At 38.6% G+C, this 22,216-nt stretch overlaps 1 protein-coding gene across 1 annotated transcript in view; it reads left to right on the top strand.

The window, feature by feature from the left end:
• The window catches only part of LOC135224791 (uncharacterized), a 91,825-nt gene extending 91,688 nt beyond the window's left edge, over window positions 1–137 (top strand). Inside the window, exon 5 of the mRNA XM_064264116.1 lies at window positions 7–137. Coding sequence (XP_064120186.1) covers window positions 7–137 — 131 coding nt within the window. The remainder of the gene's footprint in view (window positions 1–6) is intronic.
• Window positions 138–22,216: the final 22,079 nt, after the last annotated feature.

The raw sequence follows: 22,216 nt of genomic DNA, 5'->3' as shown, positions 1-22,216 counted from the left end.
ATATAGAACAGAAAGGTTCCATGTTGGCTGATCAGGAGGTTGAATGTGACACAGAGAATGTAGAAATTTTGATTGGAGCTGATTATTTCGACCATTTTGTTTACAGTTTAGAAACGTGTTCGAGCATTGCTTCTTGATTTACTACTGCTGATGTACAGGGTGTAGTGGAAACCAAATTTCCCAATTCATTAATGTATCCAATCTATGATAATATCTTTTTTACCCTTTAACCATTAATATGTATAAATGCATAGCATACCAATTTCACCAGCACCATTTAGTATGTAGGTACAAGGAGAGGTGAAGTATTAAGTGTTTATATATGATCCCGTCTTCTTCCTTTCCTTCAAGCTAAGTCTGCTTGAACTTAGATTATCTAGGCCTCAGGGAACCTTGTGGATCATACCCAGACATTACTATTGCCTCCCTTTTTTCTTTTCACCCAATTTTATTCATTTCCTTGCCTAATGCATCACTTAGTTTCTAAAAATCCATAGGTAAGTAGAAGAGTAAACTTTATGAAAGTATCTTTGTCATTGGGATTTTCATGAAATTTTCGTAATTTTGGCTTTGCATTGACTATAAGGGTGCTAGTATCCATGTCATTGGGATTTTCATCAACTGTTTGGGATTTTGGCTTTGCTTTGACCATAAGAGTGTTAGTGCTGCTTAAATATTCTTCTTCTTCTATCCTGAATTATACTATTAAGTTCATGTTCCCACACTCTTTCAGCTTAATGGCTGCCTTTTGGCATCTTGTTCCATGCCTAATTCAATGAGTTTAGCCAACTGTTGCCATGCTGAAATAAATACTTTACAATTAGGAGATTAAAAGACATAATAAACGATAAAAACATAAAATCTGTTCATAAACCAGATGCTAATAGTCAAGGGATTCTTTTACTTAGAACAGTCCCGCCTCATCTAGCAAACACTAAAGTAAGTTTCTTTAAGCTGTAACTGATGGCCTCCTGCTTGAGACAACCAGGGGGATTTTCAGGAATTCCTTCTTCCTTCTGTTTGTTTGCCCTCACTGCTCTCCTGCTTTCTTCTCTTCTTAGCTAATATATGTAGTCTATGTAGATCCTCCAGTTCTTGATGATTCTGGTATACACTTGTGTTACCAAGTGGATGTTGGGTAATAATGGTTAACTCAGGCAATGTGGATATATCTTGAATAAACAGAGTACCTAAAACCTCTGGGAAAATTATAATTAATATCTTTATAAATAGATGATTCTTCAGACCTATGGACAAAATAAACTTATACTGTGTTAATAGTTTTAGAATATAAGAAGACATTGGCGAGGGATCTAAACAAATAAAAATGATAATTTCAGAAATTATGCTTTGACAAAACCCAGGGGGAAGCAGAGAGACTTGTGTCACATGTCAAGGAACTTAGTCAAAAACTGTTTGCTTGTTTAGAACAGGGACTAGCATAAGTTCAAACAAGAGGCAGCCACTGTTATGATAGTTAAAGAACTGAGTGAGGAGACCACTGTCATGATTTGTGTAGGTGTTGACATAATCCAGTAGGAAGACTACATCAAAGATGGCAAGCTGAAGCTGGCAGATGGAGCTGAACTGCCTGTTGTGTCGTGTCAAGAGCATGTAGATCTGAGGAGCAGAGAAAGGGGCACTGTAATCTAACAGTTACTGAAGGTTAAAGTGGGCAAGAAGGTACCTGTGTTATGAGGTACAGTTGGTTAAGTGCAATTGTGCATAGAAGTTTGGTAACTGAGGATAATATGACCAAGAAATGGGTTTGTGCTCTCAGTGACAGAAGTATCTGTCGATATCCACTTGCAGAGATTAATTTGAACAGTACATACTATGTAGGAAAATTACATGTAATTTACCTAAACAACTTTATTTGTGACCCTCTTGTAATTATCAGAAGTATAAGTAAAGATTAAAAAGGAATTAGTAAAGCTAAGGCTATGATATTTGAGAAATCTGTAGGAAATAGCAACCAAAAAGACAAGGCAGAGAAAAGAAATGTTAAGATGGGACTGGAGAAAATTAGTACTGAGAAAGCAGCAGTTATGAGCAGAGCTCAAGTCTAGGAACCAGCCACTGTCAGTGTTTTCCAGCATACTGCATGTAGGAGCAGACATGCTAAAAGAAGCCCAGCTGAAGGATCCAAATCTAGCAAAGAAATCAGCAAGAGACCAGACTGACTCAGTATATAGGACCAAGAGTGAAGGAACTTTCAAGATAAAGGTTTTAAAAGCATATCATATTACATTTTCCTGGGGAAGGTAACTGGAAATGTGTAGAAAATCCTAATAAAGGAGATATATCATACCCAGGTAATGAAGTTGGTCCATGAGTCCTTAGGAGGAAATTTTGTGATTCAAGGCCAGACCAAGATGGGACTCATATAAGTTTTTGGCTAGACTGCAAAGGTATTTCAACAGGTGGATTGAAATGGTTGAATGCAGATACAATGTGTAGGATGTTTCCATATGTAGCATGTAAAAGAACCATTACTTATATTCCTGCCAAAATGTGCTTAAGGAGGGAGATGTTGAGTCTGCCAGGCAGTCTGGTTTGTGTGAGCGTGGCAGTAACATTGTCAGGTGTATTGCTTGCTGCCCATGATGTACTGAATTACGTGAATATACAACTATTGCATATCGCCCATGTTTTAGTATAACCTGCGTTCATGGCACAGTGATATAAGCACCTGGGAAGCCTTTAAAATGTTGGGTGCAAGATATTCAACAAAACCAAGAAGAGGCGCCCTGGGTTGCATGTGGCCGCACCAATGGTGGGAATGAGGGCCTTCTGAATGCTATGGCAAATCTTTTCTTGCAGCAGTGACAGAGCAGTGGTGCCCTCTCAGGTATGAAAGCCATTATGCCCAACAAATGTTCCTATGAAATGTCACAAGGAGCATTTAGGATGTGGCGTAGCTCAATTCCAAATTGACAGAGTTTCTACTGAAGATGCTTGCTAAGCATTCGTTTGAACTGTGATGATCAGTTACAATGGGAAGTCATCAACAAAGGAATCTGTAAAGAGTATGTTAAATAAACGATGGCGCCAGCGTATTATAAAGGATGCAAAATTAATAATATCAATAATAATACCAATAATAATAACAACAATAATAATAGTAATAATATGTACCATGATTGGTAAATGATCCGTAGCGCATGGAAGTTTCATGAGGGGGGATGAGTGCTTTCTTCGATATGGCAATCTGCAAAAAAAATACACGTTTTCGTGGATATTGAGAGTGAGAACATAAACATGGGTTTTAAGATGTGTATATATTAACCAAATAAACGCTATCATGCACAGTCTACGTCCAAAATGTGTAGTGATCACATCATACGCATGAATAGCAGCGCATGTATGGGTAAATTTCCCGAAAATCAAGCATGCAAATTTACCAACAGGTTAGCCACCCCTATATCATTATCGGAAGAAGTGGAATATGAAGCGGGTGTGGTGGGAGCCATTCTCCCGAAAATATACTACGCCATTAAACCTGGTGACGATAATTTTACCATTCAATTTAACGTGATCTAAACGAGTCTACGGAGAAACGCATTTATACCTTTATTTATAAGTCTGTTTCGGGTTTGTTGGGGTGTGATATGAATGCAATGACTAGAGCGCTTAATATGGAAATTATTGAACAATTATCCATATTTTACGGTGAGCATATTCACGGAGCTATCCGCAGGAATGGTTTATTCTTGTGGAATGATGATAAGAAGTTGATACGATTGATTCAATTACTATTAAATTCAGTGAAAAAACAGCCAATATACTCGGTTTCAATGAAAGGGTGAGGTATATAATGTACAATTTGGGTACGTTGAGACCTCATCGTGGTAGAAATATATTTGTAAAAGATCAATGTGTTGAATACCTTTACATGTATTCGGATATCGTTCAACCTACCACGTTGGGCGATAAAATGGCTAACATCTTAGACTGTTTCACGTTAGAATGTGCCCGTTTTAAAGGTCCGCATAACGCCATTTATAAACCTTTGTATCGGATCAGAAAGGTGAAGAAATGATGTTTATTAAAAATGGGGTTGTATCATGCACTCTGCATAGAAGACCTAGATAAAAACTATCACACTTTTTCCTTATAAACCCCGTACGTGACATATACCTCCCGTAGTATTTGACTGACATGGCTGGTGAACACATCATATATTTGAGCAGTCTCGGATGTTTGGACACACACCAAAAATTCACCGTCAAAATTTGCAAATAGAATGAATACTGTTACGTATATAGGGCCTTGAGAGAAGCTAGATACGTAAACGGAAGTAATTTAGGGATTTCAAGAGGGAATTGCTTGAACTTACCGTAAACTTTCTTTAGAGGGAAGGTCGCCGAGAAAACTCAGCTCGTTACTTTAAAAACTATTATTTACAAAAAGGCCCGTGCTGGCCTGGAGAAAAGTTAAATGATATTGGCCCCCACGTTGGGGCTTATAGTCTCATTCAATTCAAGCTGATTTTCATTCACTTGGGTTAATGCACACTTGCGGCAGAGAGACGGCACGTGACTCATGGAATCTGGAAAAGAATCCCAGATTAAACGAGATAAAAGGAAAAATGACTTCTTGCTTTGATTAATTAATTCTCTAATACTGGGGAGAAGGAACTTTTAAGGTTTCACTGAAGTATGCAATGACTCCATTGGCCTGGGACGATCACACAAGGGGAAGCATGCGGCCATGAGGCAGTGAGAGGGAACAAAGGGATGAATTCCTTTTGTTGCTGGAAATTGATTGGGAGAATGAGGATCACAATGATAATAGGTTGGGAGAGACTGGCAATATGCTGTTCCACAAGACGTACCTGGATGTCGTGTTCAGTGTGGACCTTTGAAGAAAATGTGGCTCTTTGTAGGAAAGTATGGGGGCCCCTTTGTCTGAGGCCTGGGTCATCGGCGCGCCACTCACGCCCTGGGTAGGCCTAACAGGAAGGCAGGTAATTTGACCTCTGTCCGAGATCACGTCTCGCAGCCGACTGAGACAGAATTCAGTTGGGTTGCTTGGGGGTTGGAGGTCAGCTTAACCCCCCACGATCAAGGCAAATCCTGGAAAACAAGCATACAGCCAGCAGAGGGGTCACAGGAAAGAGAGCTTAAGGTATAGGTCTAAGAAGTACCAATCTGCCTACACCCTTCCCTTTTGAGATACGTCCCTACAGCTGATAAAAGACTCTTTTCCCTCAAAACTGGGGAACTTCCTATCTCTAGCTGGCGGGTTTTTGGGTTTCCCGCGGTTACTAAAAATCAGCTGATATTCTAAAGAAATGGCTGCCGTTTTCCAAATCAAATTATTTAGTTAATTGCGGGGTAGACGAACGATCTATAAACGTCACAGCTCCCCCTGTTAAGAAGGCATTCACTCCCTTTCGGGTGTGAAGGTCTTGGCTTAAATAAATTGATCGTCTCGACTACCCCGTTCTCCTATTCCAATTTGAAGTTTTTTTTTTGAGCAGGGATACAGCTAACTACAGTGGCCTACCTAACTTATAGGCAAAGATGCTAAGTGTACTAACTTAATATAGTGATGTAGTCTAGCCTAATAAATAACTACAGGTTGTCTTGTGACGACAGTCTACTCTACCCCTAGATAAGGTTACTTGAAATTCTACTTGCTACTAAACCTAATGCCCTGGTACTAAATCATTAGCCTAACCTACTCAATACATTTAAATGAAGACGCAATCATTCCAGAGTGTGGTACGCACAGCAGTAGTTCAGCGACGGAATTGTAAAAATACATGATAAGAGGTAATGATGCTTGGGGATGATGAGTGGTTAGTTTACCAGGAGGGAAATGCAATGAGGTAATTATATTTAAGTGAGGGTTAGTATTACAATGGCTAGGGGTTAGAGGGTTAGTGCTACTGGCAGAGATCAGGCTGGCTACCTTCTCTGGGTAGGTGCCAGGATCATTCTGCAAATGAATGCGACACTGTACCTCGGGCACAGGTGTCAAGGAGAGCATGTGGCTCTTTTTGTTAATATGTTAATTACGTCCTTCTTCTTCTTCTTCTTATTCCTCCAGGACCTGGCTATACCAGTCCTAGGAGTAGACGGAGGCAACGACTCTGGAGGGTAAGGCCAGAAACGCCGGCAGGAGCTGAGGCAGCGGTAGCCTGAAGGATTTCAGGAGAACACCCTACTTCGGTCTCTGCAGCAACCGTCGTAGAGGTGGAACCTACTGCAGGGGGAGGCCCTCACTCCGGCTGCTGCGGCAACCGTCATGAGGGGAAAACTCCAGGCTGACTCCTGGTCGGGCAGTTCCTGGTTTTCCAGAGGAGGTACAAAGGTAGGTCTGCCGGAGGTTCATCCTCGGGCGACAGAGGTAAGGATGAAGAAGAAGGAACTAGTGATTGGCCATGGGCTGTGGTAAGCTCCATGCCTGTTGGAGGATCTCCTGTAGGAGGATCCTTGATAAGGTGGTTAGGCGCCGGCGCTAGCTCGGGGCCAGGCGCAGAGGTCAAGTTCGGTGGTGGCTCTACGTCCAGGCTGGACGGAGCTTGGCACTGCTCAGTGCTGCCAAGTGGGCACTGGCAGAGAGTTGAGGTCGACTGGACCTGTGACGGGTACCGGAGGTGCAATACCTCTCAGCGTGCCCTTGGAAAATGGGAGACAGAGGCTCCTGTCTCTTGTTGAAGGCTAGGCCTTGTGGAAAATGGACAGTGTCCGCTGCTGGTAGTTTGCTAGGGCACTCGGCCAATTAGTAGAGTGCCCTATTACGTTACAGGTTTTGCAACGGAACTGCGAATGGTCAATCTCCCTCCTTGGTAACGGGGGGGGAGACTGTTGGTGGACATACTTCCTAGAGGAAGTAGAATTTCAATGACTCCTTGCCTTGGAGTGATTTGTTGTGGAGTTAGGACCCTAGGCTTTTTGGAATGCGAGGGAGACTTCATGTCTTGCCTAGGAGGAGGTCGTAACCTCCTGGAATGTAGCTTGCAACTGCAAGGGTACAAACTTTGGAGAAGTGAGGTCTAGTGACCCTCAATTGGACGGTCGGAAGGATCAGTTTAATGGTGATTGATACCTTCAATGGTGATCAATCGACGTCTATCAACATTAGCCCCTCGGGGAATTCTGTCTTCCCGTATCAGGGAGATTTGAGCGCCAGAGTCGTCGTAGGCTCTGACGTGGCTTGGCTGATAATGGCTTTTGGAGGGGTGCGACGGTTATAGGGCCCTTAGCTGGGGGTCCTAGAGAAGAAGGATTGGTGACGGCCATTGCGATGGCCGGAATATTGTGGTTCGCGCACCCTCCGTAATTTGCAGACATGTGACTTGCGGCCACAGTCTCGGCAGAACTTGTTCCAGAACCTCTTCCGTGGCACTGGATGATAAGGCCGAGATGGCCCCACAGGTTGCGAATCTGCGGAGTCACCAAGGCTGGCAGTGTGCTCTGGCACAGGTGAAGAGTCCTCTCTGGGCAGTGATGTGACGTGGGGAGGTTAAGGAAACCTCCGTTGAATCATCCTCGGAAGCAAGTCCGGGGTTAACTGGTGGGCTTACCTCTTCCAAAGTGGAGGAGGTAGGCGGTAAAATGGTAAGAGGCTGAGATGATGCGGGAGAAACGTCTGGCTCTGGCACTGGGTCAGGGCCAGGTTCACAAATAAAAGGGATGTCTGGGACATCGGAGGCACTAGCCTCTGAATCTAAAATGGAGGGTTGATTTTGAGGCATGCTGCAGGGATCCGGTGCATCTGGTAGTGGGAGCTGCGTCCAGGGGAGATACGGCTTAAGTAGATCTCGGCCCAATATTACCTGATAAAACATCATGGAATTGGTCAACTACGGCCAGGCGGCCACAATGTGGTTTCCTTGGTCACCTGGTCCAGAAAGGGCATTTTTACATTCAGAAGGACCGAAGGAACAGAATAGAGGTTACCGTCAATCCATTCAAACTGAATTTCTTCGTTCGTCTGGATTTTGGCACCCCTAGGCAATGCCTTTCTGGAAATAAGGGAGACCTGGGCTTCGGTGTCGGCCATGCCTTGTACAGGCCGTAGGAGACTGTTCATCAGGCAGGGCTACATGGTAGCCTTGGAGAAGTTCACCCTGGAAGCTCTCCCTCCCAAGGTTAAGGTAGACCGACCGACCTTGGGCAACTTGGTTCCGGGAATTCCACCAGCATGCCCACGCACACAACAAGTGGTGCAGAACCTCCGCAACCACCTCTTACCGGGAGTCCAGCTCATGGTCTGGGGCTTGGAAACTAGCAGAGAGATTGCGTCATCTAGGAGAGCTAGCTCATGCTTTCTCTCTTCTTCTCTTTCCTTCCTCTCTGCTTCTCTTTCTTTTCTCTCTGCTTCTCCGGCTTTCTCCTCTGCTTCTCTTTCTTCCCTTTCCCCTTTCTTGCAGGCGCGCAGCAGCCTGCTGCGCCTTTATCCCACTGGTCAAGTGCTGGTCCAGTGTAACCGGCCTCCTTGCCCAGAGTTATGAGGGCTCCGAGCTTCTCTAGCTCTCTGGCAAAGAAATCGCGGGAAGCAGGGGAAGACATTTCCCTTAGGCTGCAGTAGAGGCTCTGATGAAAATGAAAATAATGGCCAGGAAAGGTACTGAATGGAATAGGAGTGGCCTACTGTGGAAAGTGGCACTCACTTGGAAATGGGTTCTGCAATGTGGTAATGAAAAGTGAAAAGACTGGGTGCTCGGTGGCACTTTGTGAATGGCACCTTCTGCTGAGGTGAAACAATCGAATGAAGTGTGCTGTGTACGTCACACTTACGGGCGTTCCCAACTTGGGAGACGTTGGAATGGCTACCGTAGGTCCAATACCAGGTGCACGGCACTTATGAGGAGGCGTTCCTTGGGCAGCACTAGTAGTGCTGGTATTGCGGCACTTCTGGGAGGCGTTCCCTTGTTGAGTGTTCCGAAGGATCACTGACCCTTGTACACGGACATTAATGAATTGGGCGTTCCGTAAGGACGGACACGCAGGTTTGTCAGCACTTAGGGCTGGTATTGCGGCACTTCTGGGAGGCGTTCCCTTGTTGAGTGTTCCGAAAGATCACTGACCCTTGTACACGGACACACTAATTATTTGGGCGTTCCGTAAGGACGGACACGCAGGTTTAATGGCTACCTGTACGGCCTGTACAGGTGCAATGGCGTTTATGGAGGCGTTCCTTGGAGCACTGGTATCGTGCTGGTGTGTCCCGGACACTACATGCAGTATACTTAAATATACTGAAGTGAAATGGCACTGCTCATGGCAGAGGGTAATAGTGGAGGAGAGAAAGTAAAAGGTGGGAGTACTTCAGCAGCCAGTCGATGGACAGGGTCAAGAATTAGTGGCACTGTGAAATGGTAAGACCTGACGTGCACTGGTGGTGGCCAGTCCTAAACTGGTAACGACTTCCCTGTCTGGAAGTAATGAATTGGCGTGGCACGCTGTGCGAATTGTGCTTGCGGTATACGCAAGTCTTTTGTGATAAAAGAAAATGAAAAGACCACTCGGGCAACGACAGGTAATGGAAATTTTAAGAATGCTCAGTCCCTCGCTGAAGTACTCGGTAAATGAAACAAATAAATGTTTGCAAACTGCACTGGACACATGCGCGTACGTATCACGCTGTGTAAATGAAAGACACAAGAGACTAAAATAAGGTTAATTCGGCATGCTATAATTAATGGTAAGATGTAGTACTCTTGGCTTCGTGAATACTGGGTTCTGGTTTTCTCTCTCTCTCTCTCTCTCTCTCTCTCTCTCTCTCGGAGAGGGTGAAAAATGATATATGAATGAACTCCCTTATATTTGAATTGAACTACTAATGTTCGTTTAATATGACGCAACTTGCGTTAAATGATTTTACTTACGTTAAGTTACGTTAACGTTTTTAATGAAAGAATTGCTTTTGGATAACGTTTTATGAAAAATGATAACGCGCTCGCGGTGAACGATGTTTACGTTACTAGTAGCGGCTCGCGCTTATGAAATGATTTGCGTTTCAATATGAATTTCACAAAGACGCGTTTTACGTTAACAATTCTTGCAAGTGACTCTACTTTTAAGATTTACGTTAACTTTACGTAAGGACAAGTGAAAAATTACGGTAAGGATTTGAAACGATGTTAGCAAACAATTGTGAATGAGGCTACGTTAAGTGCGAAGTGAAATGAAATTTTCGCTCAGCGCGCGAGTGAGCGATGCGAGGTGAAACACGTGAGGCGAGCTGGGTAGCGCTGCTAGCGCGCAGCATGTCGTTCAAAACAGCTGATTCTCTGTAAATGCGAAGGCAATTTACAACACAAAGTTCTACTTTCTTATTCAAGGCGAATTACGTTAATTTCTCTGGCAGAACGATAGATACTAGTACAGACATTGATATTATTTACGTTAAAACTTCGTGACTTACGTTACTTTGCTTAAATTGTTTAGATAATGTTGAAAGAGGAAACAAACATGGCTGCCGCTGTGAATGAGACGAAGGTTGGTTGAGACCGCGCAGGCGCGAGAGAGCGCGAAGCTGAATTAGCCGAGAGGTAGCGGTTACCAACACTTGGAATGAAAACTAAGTTAAAAATGGATACCCTAACATATCACAGACAAAAAAGATTGTACACTTCTTTTGCCGTAACTATTAGTAAAAACACTCCTAACTAGCTAGGCTTTCAAACACAGCAATAAACCCTGGCAAAGCACTTCCTAGTTTTGATCTGGTTCTTTCTGGCATCTATTCTACACACGTGCTCTGTCTCGTCCGACGAGGACAATGCGATTTATAAAATAACAGAATTCGCTCGGCGCTCTGGCCGTTACAATGTAATAATATTTCTACCTTCACATTTGTTTAAAACACTTCTAAATAAAAATACTTAACGTACCTTAAGCTAACATAGGTTATAAATAATCATATTAATGAATGGAATACCTTACCGTGAGTCAGTGTGTCTTCTTTCCCTGCAAGTGTGCTTGATTTACGCTTTGTAAAATAATTTACAGTTTACGTTTTACAACGGATAACGCGATTTACAAGCTTTTTTAAGCAAGCCCGAATTCGATCCTCGGCGAGTCGACAATTGTTACGTATATAGGGCCTTGAGAGAAGCTAGATACGTAAACGGAAGTAATTTTGTAGGGATTTCAAGAGGGAATTGCTTGAACTTACCGTAAACTTTCTTTAGAGGGAAGGTCGCCAGAAAACTCAGCTCGTTACTTTTAAAAACTATTTTATTTACAAAAAGGCCCGTGCTGGCCTGGAGAAAAGTTAAATGATATTGGCCCCCACGTTGGGGCTTATAGTCTCATTCAATTCAAGCTGATTTTCATTCACTTGGGTTAATGCACACTTGCGGCAGAGAGACGGCACGTGACTCATGGAATCTGGAAAAGAATCCCAGATTAAACGAGATAAAAGGAAAAAATGACTTCTTGCTTTGATTAATTAATTCTCTAATACTGGGGAGAAGGAACTTTTAAGGTTTCACTGAAGTATGCAATGACTCCATTGGCCTGGGACGATCACACAAGGGGAAGCATGCGGCCATGAGGCAGTGAGAGGGAACAAAGGGATGAATTCCTTTTGTTGCTGGAAATTGATTGGGAGAATGAGGATCACAATGATAATAGGTTGGGAGAGACTGGCAATATGCTGTTCCACAAGACGTACCTGGATGTCGTGTTCAGTGTGGACCTTTGAAGAAAATGTGGCTCTTTGTAGGAAAGTATGGGGGCCCCTTTGTCTGAGGCCTGGGTCATCGGCGCGCCCACTCAACGCCCTGGGTAGGCTAACTGAAGGCAGGTAATTTGACCTCTGTCCGAGATCACGTCTCGCAGCCGACTGAGACAGAATTCAGTTGGGTTGCTTGGGGGTTGGAGGTCAGCTTAACCCCCCACGATCAAGGCAAATCCTGGAAAACAAGCATACAGCCAGCAGAGGGGTCACAGGAAAGAGAGCTTAAGGTATAGGTCTAAGAAGTACCAATCTGCCTACACCCTTCCCTTTTGAGATACGTCCCTACAGCTGATAAAAGACTCTTTTCCCCCAACTGGGGAACTTCCTATCTCTAGCTGGCGGGTTTTGGGTTTCCCGCGGTTACTAAAAATCAGCTGATATTCTAAAGAAATGGCTGCCGTTTTCCAAATCAAATTATTTAGTTAATTGCGGGGTAGACGAACGACCTATAAACGTCACAATACCTACACCTATATTATTACCTAACGGGGTTGAATATGAAGTAGGTTTAGCTTTGATCATGTTCCCGGGTACTTATTACGCTATATTATCAAAAGATGATTTATTCACTCTCGAATTTATTACAGAGCGTCATAAACGTGATATGCACACATATTTGTATAGACCGAGAATAGCAATGTTAGCAAGGGACATGAGGAGGCTCGTGAGAGCTATTAATAAGGATGTTTATGATTATTTGAAAGTTTATTACGATGATAATTTCGTAGATTATTTTAATAGTAACGGTATATTTCATTGGGATGAAGATTTAAGAAGAATTACCATACCGTATATCAAGAGAACCGGGGACGTTAAAAGTATATATGTCAAATTTAGCGGAAAAGCTGCGAAATTATTAGGTTTTCAAATTAACACTAGTTATGAAATATATGGAGGGCATGAATTGAATGAACACGTTTCCATTGATTCACTATCTGATAATTGCATGGTAGATTATATACATGTTTATACTAATATAGTTCAACCAACGATTTTTGGTGGGAGACCAGGCAATATATTGGACTGTTTTACTTTAGAAAGTGGTAGATGAAAAGGAATACATGATACAGTCTACAAATTGTTGAACACGAGCATCTTGGACCAGATTTCAATTATTATCACAGATCAAAATGGACATCTTTTACTTTTCACTAAAGACTCGAGTGTTAATTGCCTGCTCCTTGTAAAAGCCTCGATAAAAATAGATGAGTAGGTGTATATAAATAGATGGGTAGGTATGTATATAGTTCAATGTTCACCCTTGACATTCCTCATTCATGATCACACCTTCGAATGAAGCACTGCTTAAATTATTTTGAAAGAGTATAAAAGTAATGTAAAAAATATAATGAGAGTGATATTCACGCCTCCTTCAGAGGTGGAATTTAACCCTCTTACGCCGACTGGACGTATTTTACGTCGACATTTTTTGTCTCCCGTGTGCCGACTGGACGTATTTTACGTCGACTTACAAAAGTTTTTTTTAAATTCGCGGAAAAATACTTATAGGCCTACCAGCCTAAAACTTTTGAATCACGCGCCTTGGGGGATGCTGGGAGTTCACGGATTAAGGCGTTGTTTTGTTTACAATCGTTACGCAGGCGCGCAAGCGCGAATTTCTTTCTTGCCGCACTAAAAAGTATCTGTGACACATCTCGGAAATTATTTCGTCACTTTGACATAATTTTTGTACCATTGTAAATTAGCCGTTACATGAATTATTATATATGAAAATGTGCGCATTTTTATGTAAAATACAACAATAAAATACTCATGATTGTAGCTTTTATCAGTTTTGAGATATTTTCATATAAATAACGATAATTGCCAAAATTTCAACCTTCGGTCAACTTTGACTCTACCGAAATGGTCTAAAAACACAATTGTAAGCTAAAACTCTTACATTTTAGTAATATTCAATCATTTACCTTAATTTTGCAACTAATTGGAAGTCTCTAGCACAATATTTCGATTTATGGTGAATTTATGAAAAAACATTTTCCTTATGTCCGCGCGGTAACTCTTCCGAAAAAAATCATACATCCGATTGTGGTAATGTTTGCACCATTTTAAAATTAGCCGTTATGTAAAGTGTTATATATGGAAATGTGCGCAATTACATGCACAATACAACTAAAAACAACCCATGGTTGTAGCTTTAATCAGTTTTGAGATATTTTCAATTATAAATAACGATAACTGCCAAAATTTCAACCTTTGGTCAACTTGACTCTACCGAAAATGGTCGAAAAACGAAAATTGTAAGCTAAAACGCTTATATTCTAGTAATATTCAAGCATTTACCTTCATTTTGCAACAAATTGGAAGTCTCTAGCACAATATTTCGATTTATGGTGAATTTATGAAAAAAATAAAATTTTCTTTACTTCCGCGCGGTAACTCTTCCGAAAAAATCATACGTGCGATTGTGGTAATGTTTGCACCATTTTAAATTAGCCGTTACATAAAGTTTTATATATGAAAATGTGCGCAATTTCATGTAGAATACAACAAAAAATAATTGAAGGTTGTAGCTTTCCTCATTTTTGAAATATTTGCATATAAATCACGATAAATAGAAAAAAAAACCATGTTCGGTCAACTTTGACTCTACCGAAATGGTCGAAAAACGCAATTGTAAGCTAAAACTCTTACAGTCTAGTAATATTCAGTCATTTATCTTCATCTTGAAACAAATTCGAAGTCTCTAGCAAAATATTTAGATTTATGGTGAATTTAAAAAAAAATCTTTCCTTCCCTCAGCGCACGGATTCTCCGCCACAAATCTCCGAAATACGTACGTACCATTCTCGGAATATTTGCTCCGTTTTATATTAGGCATTCATAGAGTTTTATATATGAAAATGTGCGTAATTTCATGTAGAATAAAACTAAAAAATTTGAAGGTTGTAGCTTTTCTTATTTCCGAAATAATTGCATATAAAATATATATATATAAAAAAATTCGACATTTGGTCAAATTTAACTCGTCAGATATGGTCGAAAACTGCAATTGTAAGCTAATACTCTTACAGTATAGTAATATTCAATCATTTGTCTTCATTTTGAAAGAAATTGGAAGTCTCTAAAGACATATTTAGATTTATGGTGAATTTTTGAAAAAATATTTTGTTTACGTCCGCGCGTTACGAATTCATGCATTATTTTGTGATAATATTTTCTCTGTGTTGCTTTTATCGTTTTACAATGTGCTATATACCAAAATGATCGCAATTTAGTGTAAATTACAACGAAAAAAAGTAACTTGTTACCTTTAACCTTTTTGCGCACAGCGCGATTTGAATACAATTATACGTGAAATTTCATTTTTGTGCTATCATATATCGCATTATTTATATATGATAATGATAATTTTTTTCATTTCTGATGGTTGCATACTAAACTTCAGGCAATGACAAAAAAGGAGCCAAAAATAAACTCTTAATCTTGAAAACTAAGCGCTCTGTGATTTTTTGAAAAAAATATTTTTTCCGCTTCCGCGCTCACTCTGAAACACCTCCAGCACACGGGAGACAATTTCTTTTTTACCGCTTCGGCGTAAGAGGGTTAAAAAACTATTCTTATCAGACCCTTTAAGAAGAGGGGCGGGGTTTGAGGATATTTCCGTTTTCTATCCCAACAATAGAAGAGGTAGTGGTCTGTTTTCTGCTATATATAAGCGATATCGCACGTAAAGTGCTTCCTTTTCGGCAGATCTGTGTTATCTGATATGGTAAACTATGGTTTACCTTTAAAAGAATCCATAAAGAGAAAAGGTATAAGAGCCCTCAAAACTACTGGACAGCGAATTTTAAGCAGTACCGGAAGAATACGGAGGAAACGAAGGAAAACAGTGAAATGATTAGTTAGACGGTCGAGTTTCGGAGGAGAGAAAAAACGAAGGAAGAGGAAGAGTATAAGCGTTAAATCTAGAAGTAAATGTAATAAGGACGTGTACGATCTTTTGTAACTCATTCATCAATTGACAACTGCGGGTAAACACACGTTCTACCCTTCATCTACAATTATATATAATCACAAAATATGGCTAGTGTAGTTCCTAACGTACCCGGAACTGGTAATCAAGTTCCTATTTCTTCATATATTGCGGGTATATCAGAATCGTTCCAGAATGTTAATAGACGTAGAATTATTGAAACTTCAATTAATTCGAAGGAAAGACTGGATTTTACACCTAGCAATAATTCCGTAAATCAAATTCTAACCGATAAATATATTGAATTTCGCATTAATGGGGTGGCAGGTTCTTTCTTAGATTTGTCAAGTATAGCTTTAGAATCATATATCGCATTACATAGAGGTGGCATACAACTAGAGGATGATACGCACGTGGCCCTCGTTAATGGTATAAGTAATACATTAATTAAATGTTTCTATATTTTGAATGAAAAGTTGGTGGAATCCAGCCCGGTATTAACTAGCAATCATATATCAAAATGCTTAAAATGATAAACCACTCAGTGTTACCTACCAACCGGTCGGGCATCGGGTTTTTTTATATGATGATTATCATGTAACACATGGAGTAACTCATCAATTTACACCTAATGCATTCGCTCAAACCAGCAGGTGGGAGTCACGGGTTGTGAGCAGCATTAAAACTCAGGGCATGCATACGTATTTCCAACTTCTTTGAATATAACGACTATAGACATGTATATACTGGATTCAATTGACTTGAGGCTTAGACTCGAATTAACGAATAATAGCTGGATGTTAGGTGCACATACCGATGGGCATGTAAATGAGATAAATCTAGAAAAAGCTAAATTATGGATCGATAGAGTTACCCCGTATTATAACGCCATGTCGACTTTAGCAGTTAATCCCATACAATATATATTTGATAAAACTTTATATAAAACATACGTTATTGGACAAAATGAAAATTCTAATTTAATTGATCAACCTTTTAACAGTTGTATACCCGAAAAAATCACATTGGCCATGATTGATATGTAAACATTTTCGGGTAATTACGCGGCTAATAGCCTATATTTTAAATCTTTCGATTTAAATAATATACATATTACCGTTAATGGGAATACTGTATATAATATTCAGTGTAGTTTCCCCAATACCATCACGCAATTATTTCACGAGACACAGATAACTAAGGGGGTGGCGGTGAGAATCTAATCACTTATGATAGTTTTAAAAATGGTAGAACTTTTTACTGTTTTATTTTGTTTGTGGAAAGACTGCTTCGAGGATTCAACATGCCCGATGGCAAATTTCGGCAAACCTGCGAATATCAATCAGGCTGGGTACGGCCACTCCGAACCCCTGTGTTATTTTACTTTTCGGGAATACGAAGGGTATTTTAACGGTGGATGCGGACAGGGTTATTCAGTGTGATGTTAGAGGTTAAATGGAATGGATATGAAAGAAATTGAAATAAGTTTAAAAGGTTCACTCAATGATCGCGTTAAGTATTTAGGTGTGTTCGCTTCGGATAAGTAGGATTATTTACCCTACCCAAAAATAAAATTAAACCTTTAGTTTTTATATCTAATACATTATCTTCATCCACCAATGTTAATACTATCGGTCATTGGGTATGTTTTTACGTGGAAAAATTACCTAGAAATATAATCTTCTTTTTCGATAGTTACGGTATAAATCCAAAAGTTTATTCGGATGACTTCTCTAGATTTATATATACACATCCTGACTATAACATGTATTAATAACTGTAGCAAATGTAGTAATGAGCTATGATATTGAAGGGAAAATACTAAATGGAGTATTGCTATTAGATAAAATAAATAAATCAGATTTAAATAGTACAATAGAAATAACAAAAGAAACCACTGAAAATGCAGAAATTTGTTATTTTTTCAGACCTAGAAGGTGAAGAGATATGTTGCGTTAGCACAGCTGATGATAATAGAGTACAATTTATATTTAGTAGAGCAGTAATTTTACATTCAAGATGCTTAATAAAAATATATTTGGGAGAAAAAGAGACCATAAAGGGTAAAGATGTTCTATTATTGAACAACGAATTGCTAGATTCCACACTTCCACATGAATGGTGATAATTGTGAAGTTTATGTCCAAAACTATTCAGGTAACAAACTAACATTATACGCAGGCATTGTCTTTTGCATAGGAATATTAACAATCCTTTACTAACAGTAGAAGAAGAAGCATATTTTTCTATAAATGGCCAAAACTCTCAAATAAATAAAGAAGTAAATAAAACAGATTTTCCAGAGAATAGAAACAAGTTAATTCAGCTACTAGAGAAATACAGAAATGTAATAGCTGTAGGAGATAAACTAGGAAGAACAAATGTTCTACAACATAAGATTTTGTTTGATGATAGAGCCAAGCCATTTTTTATTCGTAATTACAGATTATCAATGAGTCAGAGACCCATAGTTGACAATCTGATAGAGGTGAGTCAGAGACCAATACCTGACAATCTGATAGAGGAAATGAAAAGAGATGGAGTAGTAGTTCCTTCTAAATCTCCATAAAATTCTCCATTGTTACTCGTTCCAAAGAAACATGGTAGTTGGAGACTTGTAACAGATTACAGGAAATTAAACTCCAACACAGTTCCAGATAGGATCCCAGTGCCAGTAATTCAAGATATGTTAGCCCAATTAGAAGGGACCAAAATATTTTCATCCTTAGAACTATTTAGTGAATATTGGCAAGTACCTCTAGATGAAGAATCCAAACAATTCACAGCCTTCAGCACCCACAAGGAACATTTACAGTTTGAAATAATGCCATTTGAACTCTCATCAGCTCCTTAAAAGTTTGTTAGATTAATGTTACAAATTCTTGGATATATAGAAAATGTTGCAGTATATTTAGACGATGTAATAATTTTCAGAAAAGTTTTAGAAAGCCATCTCAAAACATTGGAATTGGTTCTAGAAAGATTAAGCTACTATAGCCAAACCTTTGACAGAACTAACCAAAAAGGATGTTAAATATGAATGGAAGGATGAACAAGAAACGGCCTTTCAAACATTAAAGAGCAAAATGACCAAGAACCGTGTTTTAGTCTACCCAGATTTTTCAAAAGATTTTTATTTAGTTTGTGATGCCTCGAGCTGTATTGTTACAAAAGGCCAAAACTAGAATGAGAGCAGTATATTATGCTAGTAGAGTTTTAAACCGAGCAGAAAGACATTATAGTACAACAAAAAGAGTGTTTAGCTCTATATTGGGGTCTAAAGAAGTTTAGACATATACTTTTGGGTTATAAAGTTAATGTGCTTACTGACCACAAACCCATTTGTGCCTTATTTAAAAAGAGTGCCTTTACTAATAACATTAAATTCAATAGATGGTTTATTAGTAGATTAGAGTTTGCTGCAGAGTTCAGATATATTCCAAGGAAATTTAACACTTTGGCAGATCTCAAGAAGAAATAGAGAAATGCATTACAACTAATACCTTTTGTTTTAGTTGTCAAGTTGTAGATTTAGATTTAGAAAGAGTGAAAATACAACAAGAAAGAGATGCAGAATTCAGACAAATAGTAGAACAGCTATTACTAGATGAATCATTAAAACCTGATTTTAATGAATAAATGGATTGATGCATAAAATGCCGACAGAGAAAAATGGTTTTTCTCGACTCATATCCCAAAAACACTAACCAGAGAAGTTTTAGAACTAACACACTCATATACTGTAGCAGGACATCCAGTAATTAAAAAGACAACCAGAATCATAACCAGAAATTATTTTTGGCCAAATTGTAGACAAAATGCCAAGAACTTGTACAAAATTGTGTAGTTTGCAATCAACATAAAGGTAACGTAAATCCAAAAGCTCCACTTGAAAAATATCCATCAGAATTAAATCCATTCCAATTAGTAAATATGGATTTTTTGGGTCCATTTCCAACAACTATTAGAGGAAATAAACAACATTAGTCTTCTTAGACTATCTAACTAGAAATGTAGAAATCGTACCTGTAAGAAACAGAAATGCAGCTACAGTAGCCGAAGCTCTTAAATCTAGAATTATCATAAGACATTCATGTCCGCAAGTTCTTCTTTCTGATAACGCTGCTGAGTTTACTAGTGATCTCTTAGAGAATTTATGTGAATTTTATGAAATAAATAAATGTCAAATAACCGCTTATAAACCAAGTTCTAATGGAGCAGTGGAACGAACTAATCGTAAAATAAAGGATCTCCTGAAAACTTTAGTGTGCCCACGGACCGAAGATTGGGACTTAGCCCTAGAAGACGTCCAATTTACATTGAATAATACTATAAATGAAACTATAAGAGAATCTCCACATTATTTGCTATATGGTTATCAAAAATGAATGCCAAATACATTGTAAGGCGATGCAGCACCACCCAGACATACTTATAACTATGAAGACTATGGTGCATGAAAAACCAGACGTACTTACGAGGCTATCATGAAAACAAGAGCTAGACTGAAAAACGTCCATGAAAACAAGAGCTAGACTGAAAGACGTACATGAAAACAAGAGCTAAACTGAAAGACGTACATGCGAAGTACTATATAAAAAAATACCACTGAACTAGACTACAGTGGGTACTCAAATTTATGTTCAGAATCACGTACCGGAAGGTCCAAATGTAAAGGTTTTTCCCAAAATCACTGGACCATATTGAGTAATAGAAATGTTAAGATTGAACAAATATAGGGTAATTAATGAAAGTTATCGAAAGGAAAAAAGGGTAGTCCAATGGAATTATGTAAAGGGCGTAAAAATAGATCCGTGGTCTACTAAAGATATAGATAACATATGAAATGAAATATTGTCGCCAAAATCCGATGACAACAAGGTATAATCTAAGAAACAGAAAGAGTTAAATGTGTGTTCATACATATATGTAAATAGCGTTGGACTGAAAATATCATAAGTATGATGTATGTTGTGAGCACTAGTTATAATTGTAGCAAAAACATGCCAAAGTTAAAATGATAAAGAACCTAGGAATAGTTAGTGTAGATATAGCAACCATAATGAACAGTAAAAATGAGCTAAAAGACATCCAAAGTGGCATTAAATCAATTCTACAGATGAATAATAAGGTGCTTTGTCAGTATTACAAAATTGAAGTCATAACATCGAAAAGAGGCTAAGCACAAAGGTCAAAGAGATCCCGCTTACCTACCCTTCATTGCAACTGCTTTCAATCAATTTTTCGGTGTAGCAAAGCAAATGTAGAACATGAAAAGCAAAGAATAAACAGACTAGAAAAGTGGGCAGCTGCGAAGGGCACAATTATAAATAGTGATTGCCTCTCACAATAAAAAAAAAAAAAAAAAAAAAAAAAAAAAAAAAAAAAAACAGAACAAATAGAAGAATTGAAGGAATTGAATAATTTTAAAAAAACAAACTTTTTAAATACCTTTGCCCTAGAAAGTGAAGACATGCTCAATGCTGTCTTACTTGCTTATAAATGTATTTTGAGCCCAACACTAATAACTCCAAAAGAATTAGAAGACATTATTAAGTTTTATGTAATTGAAAGGCATTGTACACCATTATTAGAAGATATCTTTATGTATTATAACTTAATAAGTGCCAAAGTACCCTATGACAGAATTATTTTAGTCATACCTTTCAACACTAGACCACAAATTTCCTAATGTCATTGTACCCCTTTCCTATGTTAATTGAGACTCAAATGATTATTAGAAAGTGGCTTAGTATACATTTTGCATTAGAAGAACATGGATTATTAATTTTGTTCTTTAATGATAAACAATTTAATGAATGTATCATATTAAAGGAACAGCAATATGTATGTAACATTGATAACTTGTATAAAGCAACTAATTTTTAGTCATGTATTCAAGAAATTATTTTGAAACAGAATCAAGAGAAGGATATGTGTTCACAACCATTTACTAAGACTTTTGAAGCAATGATAATTGAGCAGGACCTTTTTGTCTTCTCATTAGATACTGTTGTAGTCACACTCACTTGTCCTAATGTTAGTACAGAAATAAGGTTCAAAAATGTCTTGCAACATCATGTAACTTAGTTATAGCAAACCAATTATACTATGAATCGCACTTTTTCACTGAATATAAATTCAACAAACATGTGCCATAATTACACATGTGAAATAGATAAGTTTAAATTGTCTCAATTAGAACCAAAGAAACTTGGACTATGTTGATGACTATTTTTTCAATAAACAACAGATATCTCCAGTTTTATCATTAGTAAATCTGGTGGTGACAGTAGTTACTATTGTTTTGTTTATCATAATAGTGAGACATTTGATTATCAAGAAAATACAAAGGATATTGACAGAACTCGAAAATAACCTAGATTAGTGCATGTTATTATACAATATTATTCTGGGTGTTCACTTATACTTATGATGTAATGTGCTTGTAATTTGATATGTTTACCATTTATTATGATTATTTTTTAATGATATTTTAATGAACTTATATCTTTTCCTTCACAGTTGGTGATACAATTTTCATATATGCAATTTTATATTTATTACAAATTCTTA

This window comes from Macrobrachium nipponense, chromosome 12, assembly GCF_015104395.2.
Source record: "Macrobrachium nipponense isolate FS-2020 chromosome 12, ASM1510439v2, whole genome shotgun sequence".
In the NCBI taxonomy this organism is placed as follows: Eukaryota; Metazoa; Arthropoda; class Malacostraca; order Decapoda; family Palaemonidae; genus Macrobrachium; species Macrobrachium nipponense.
This window is presented reverse-complemented; position numbering and strand designations above follow the sequence as displayed.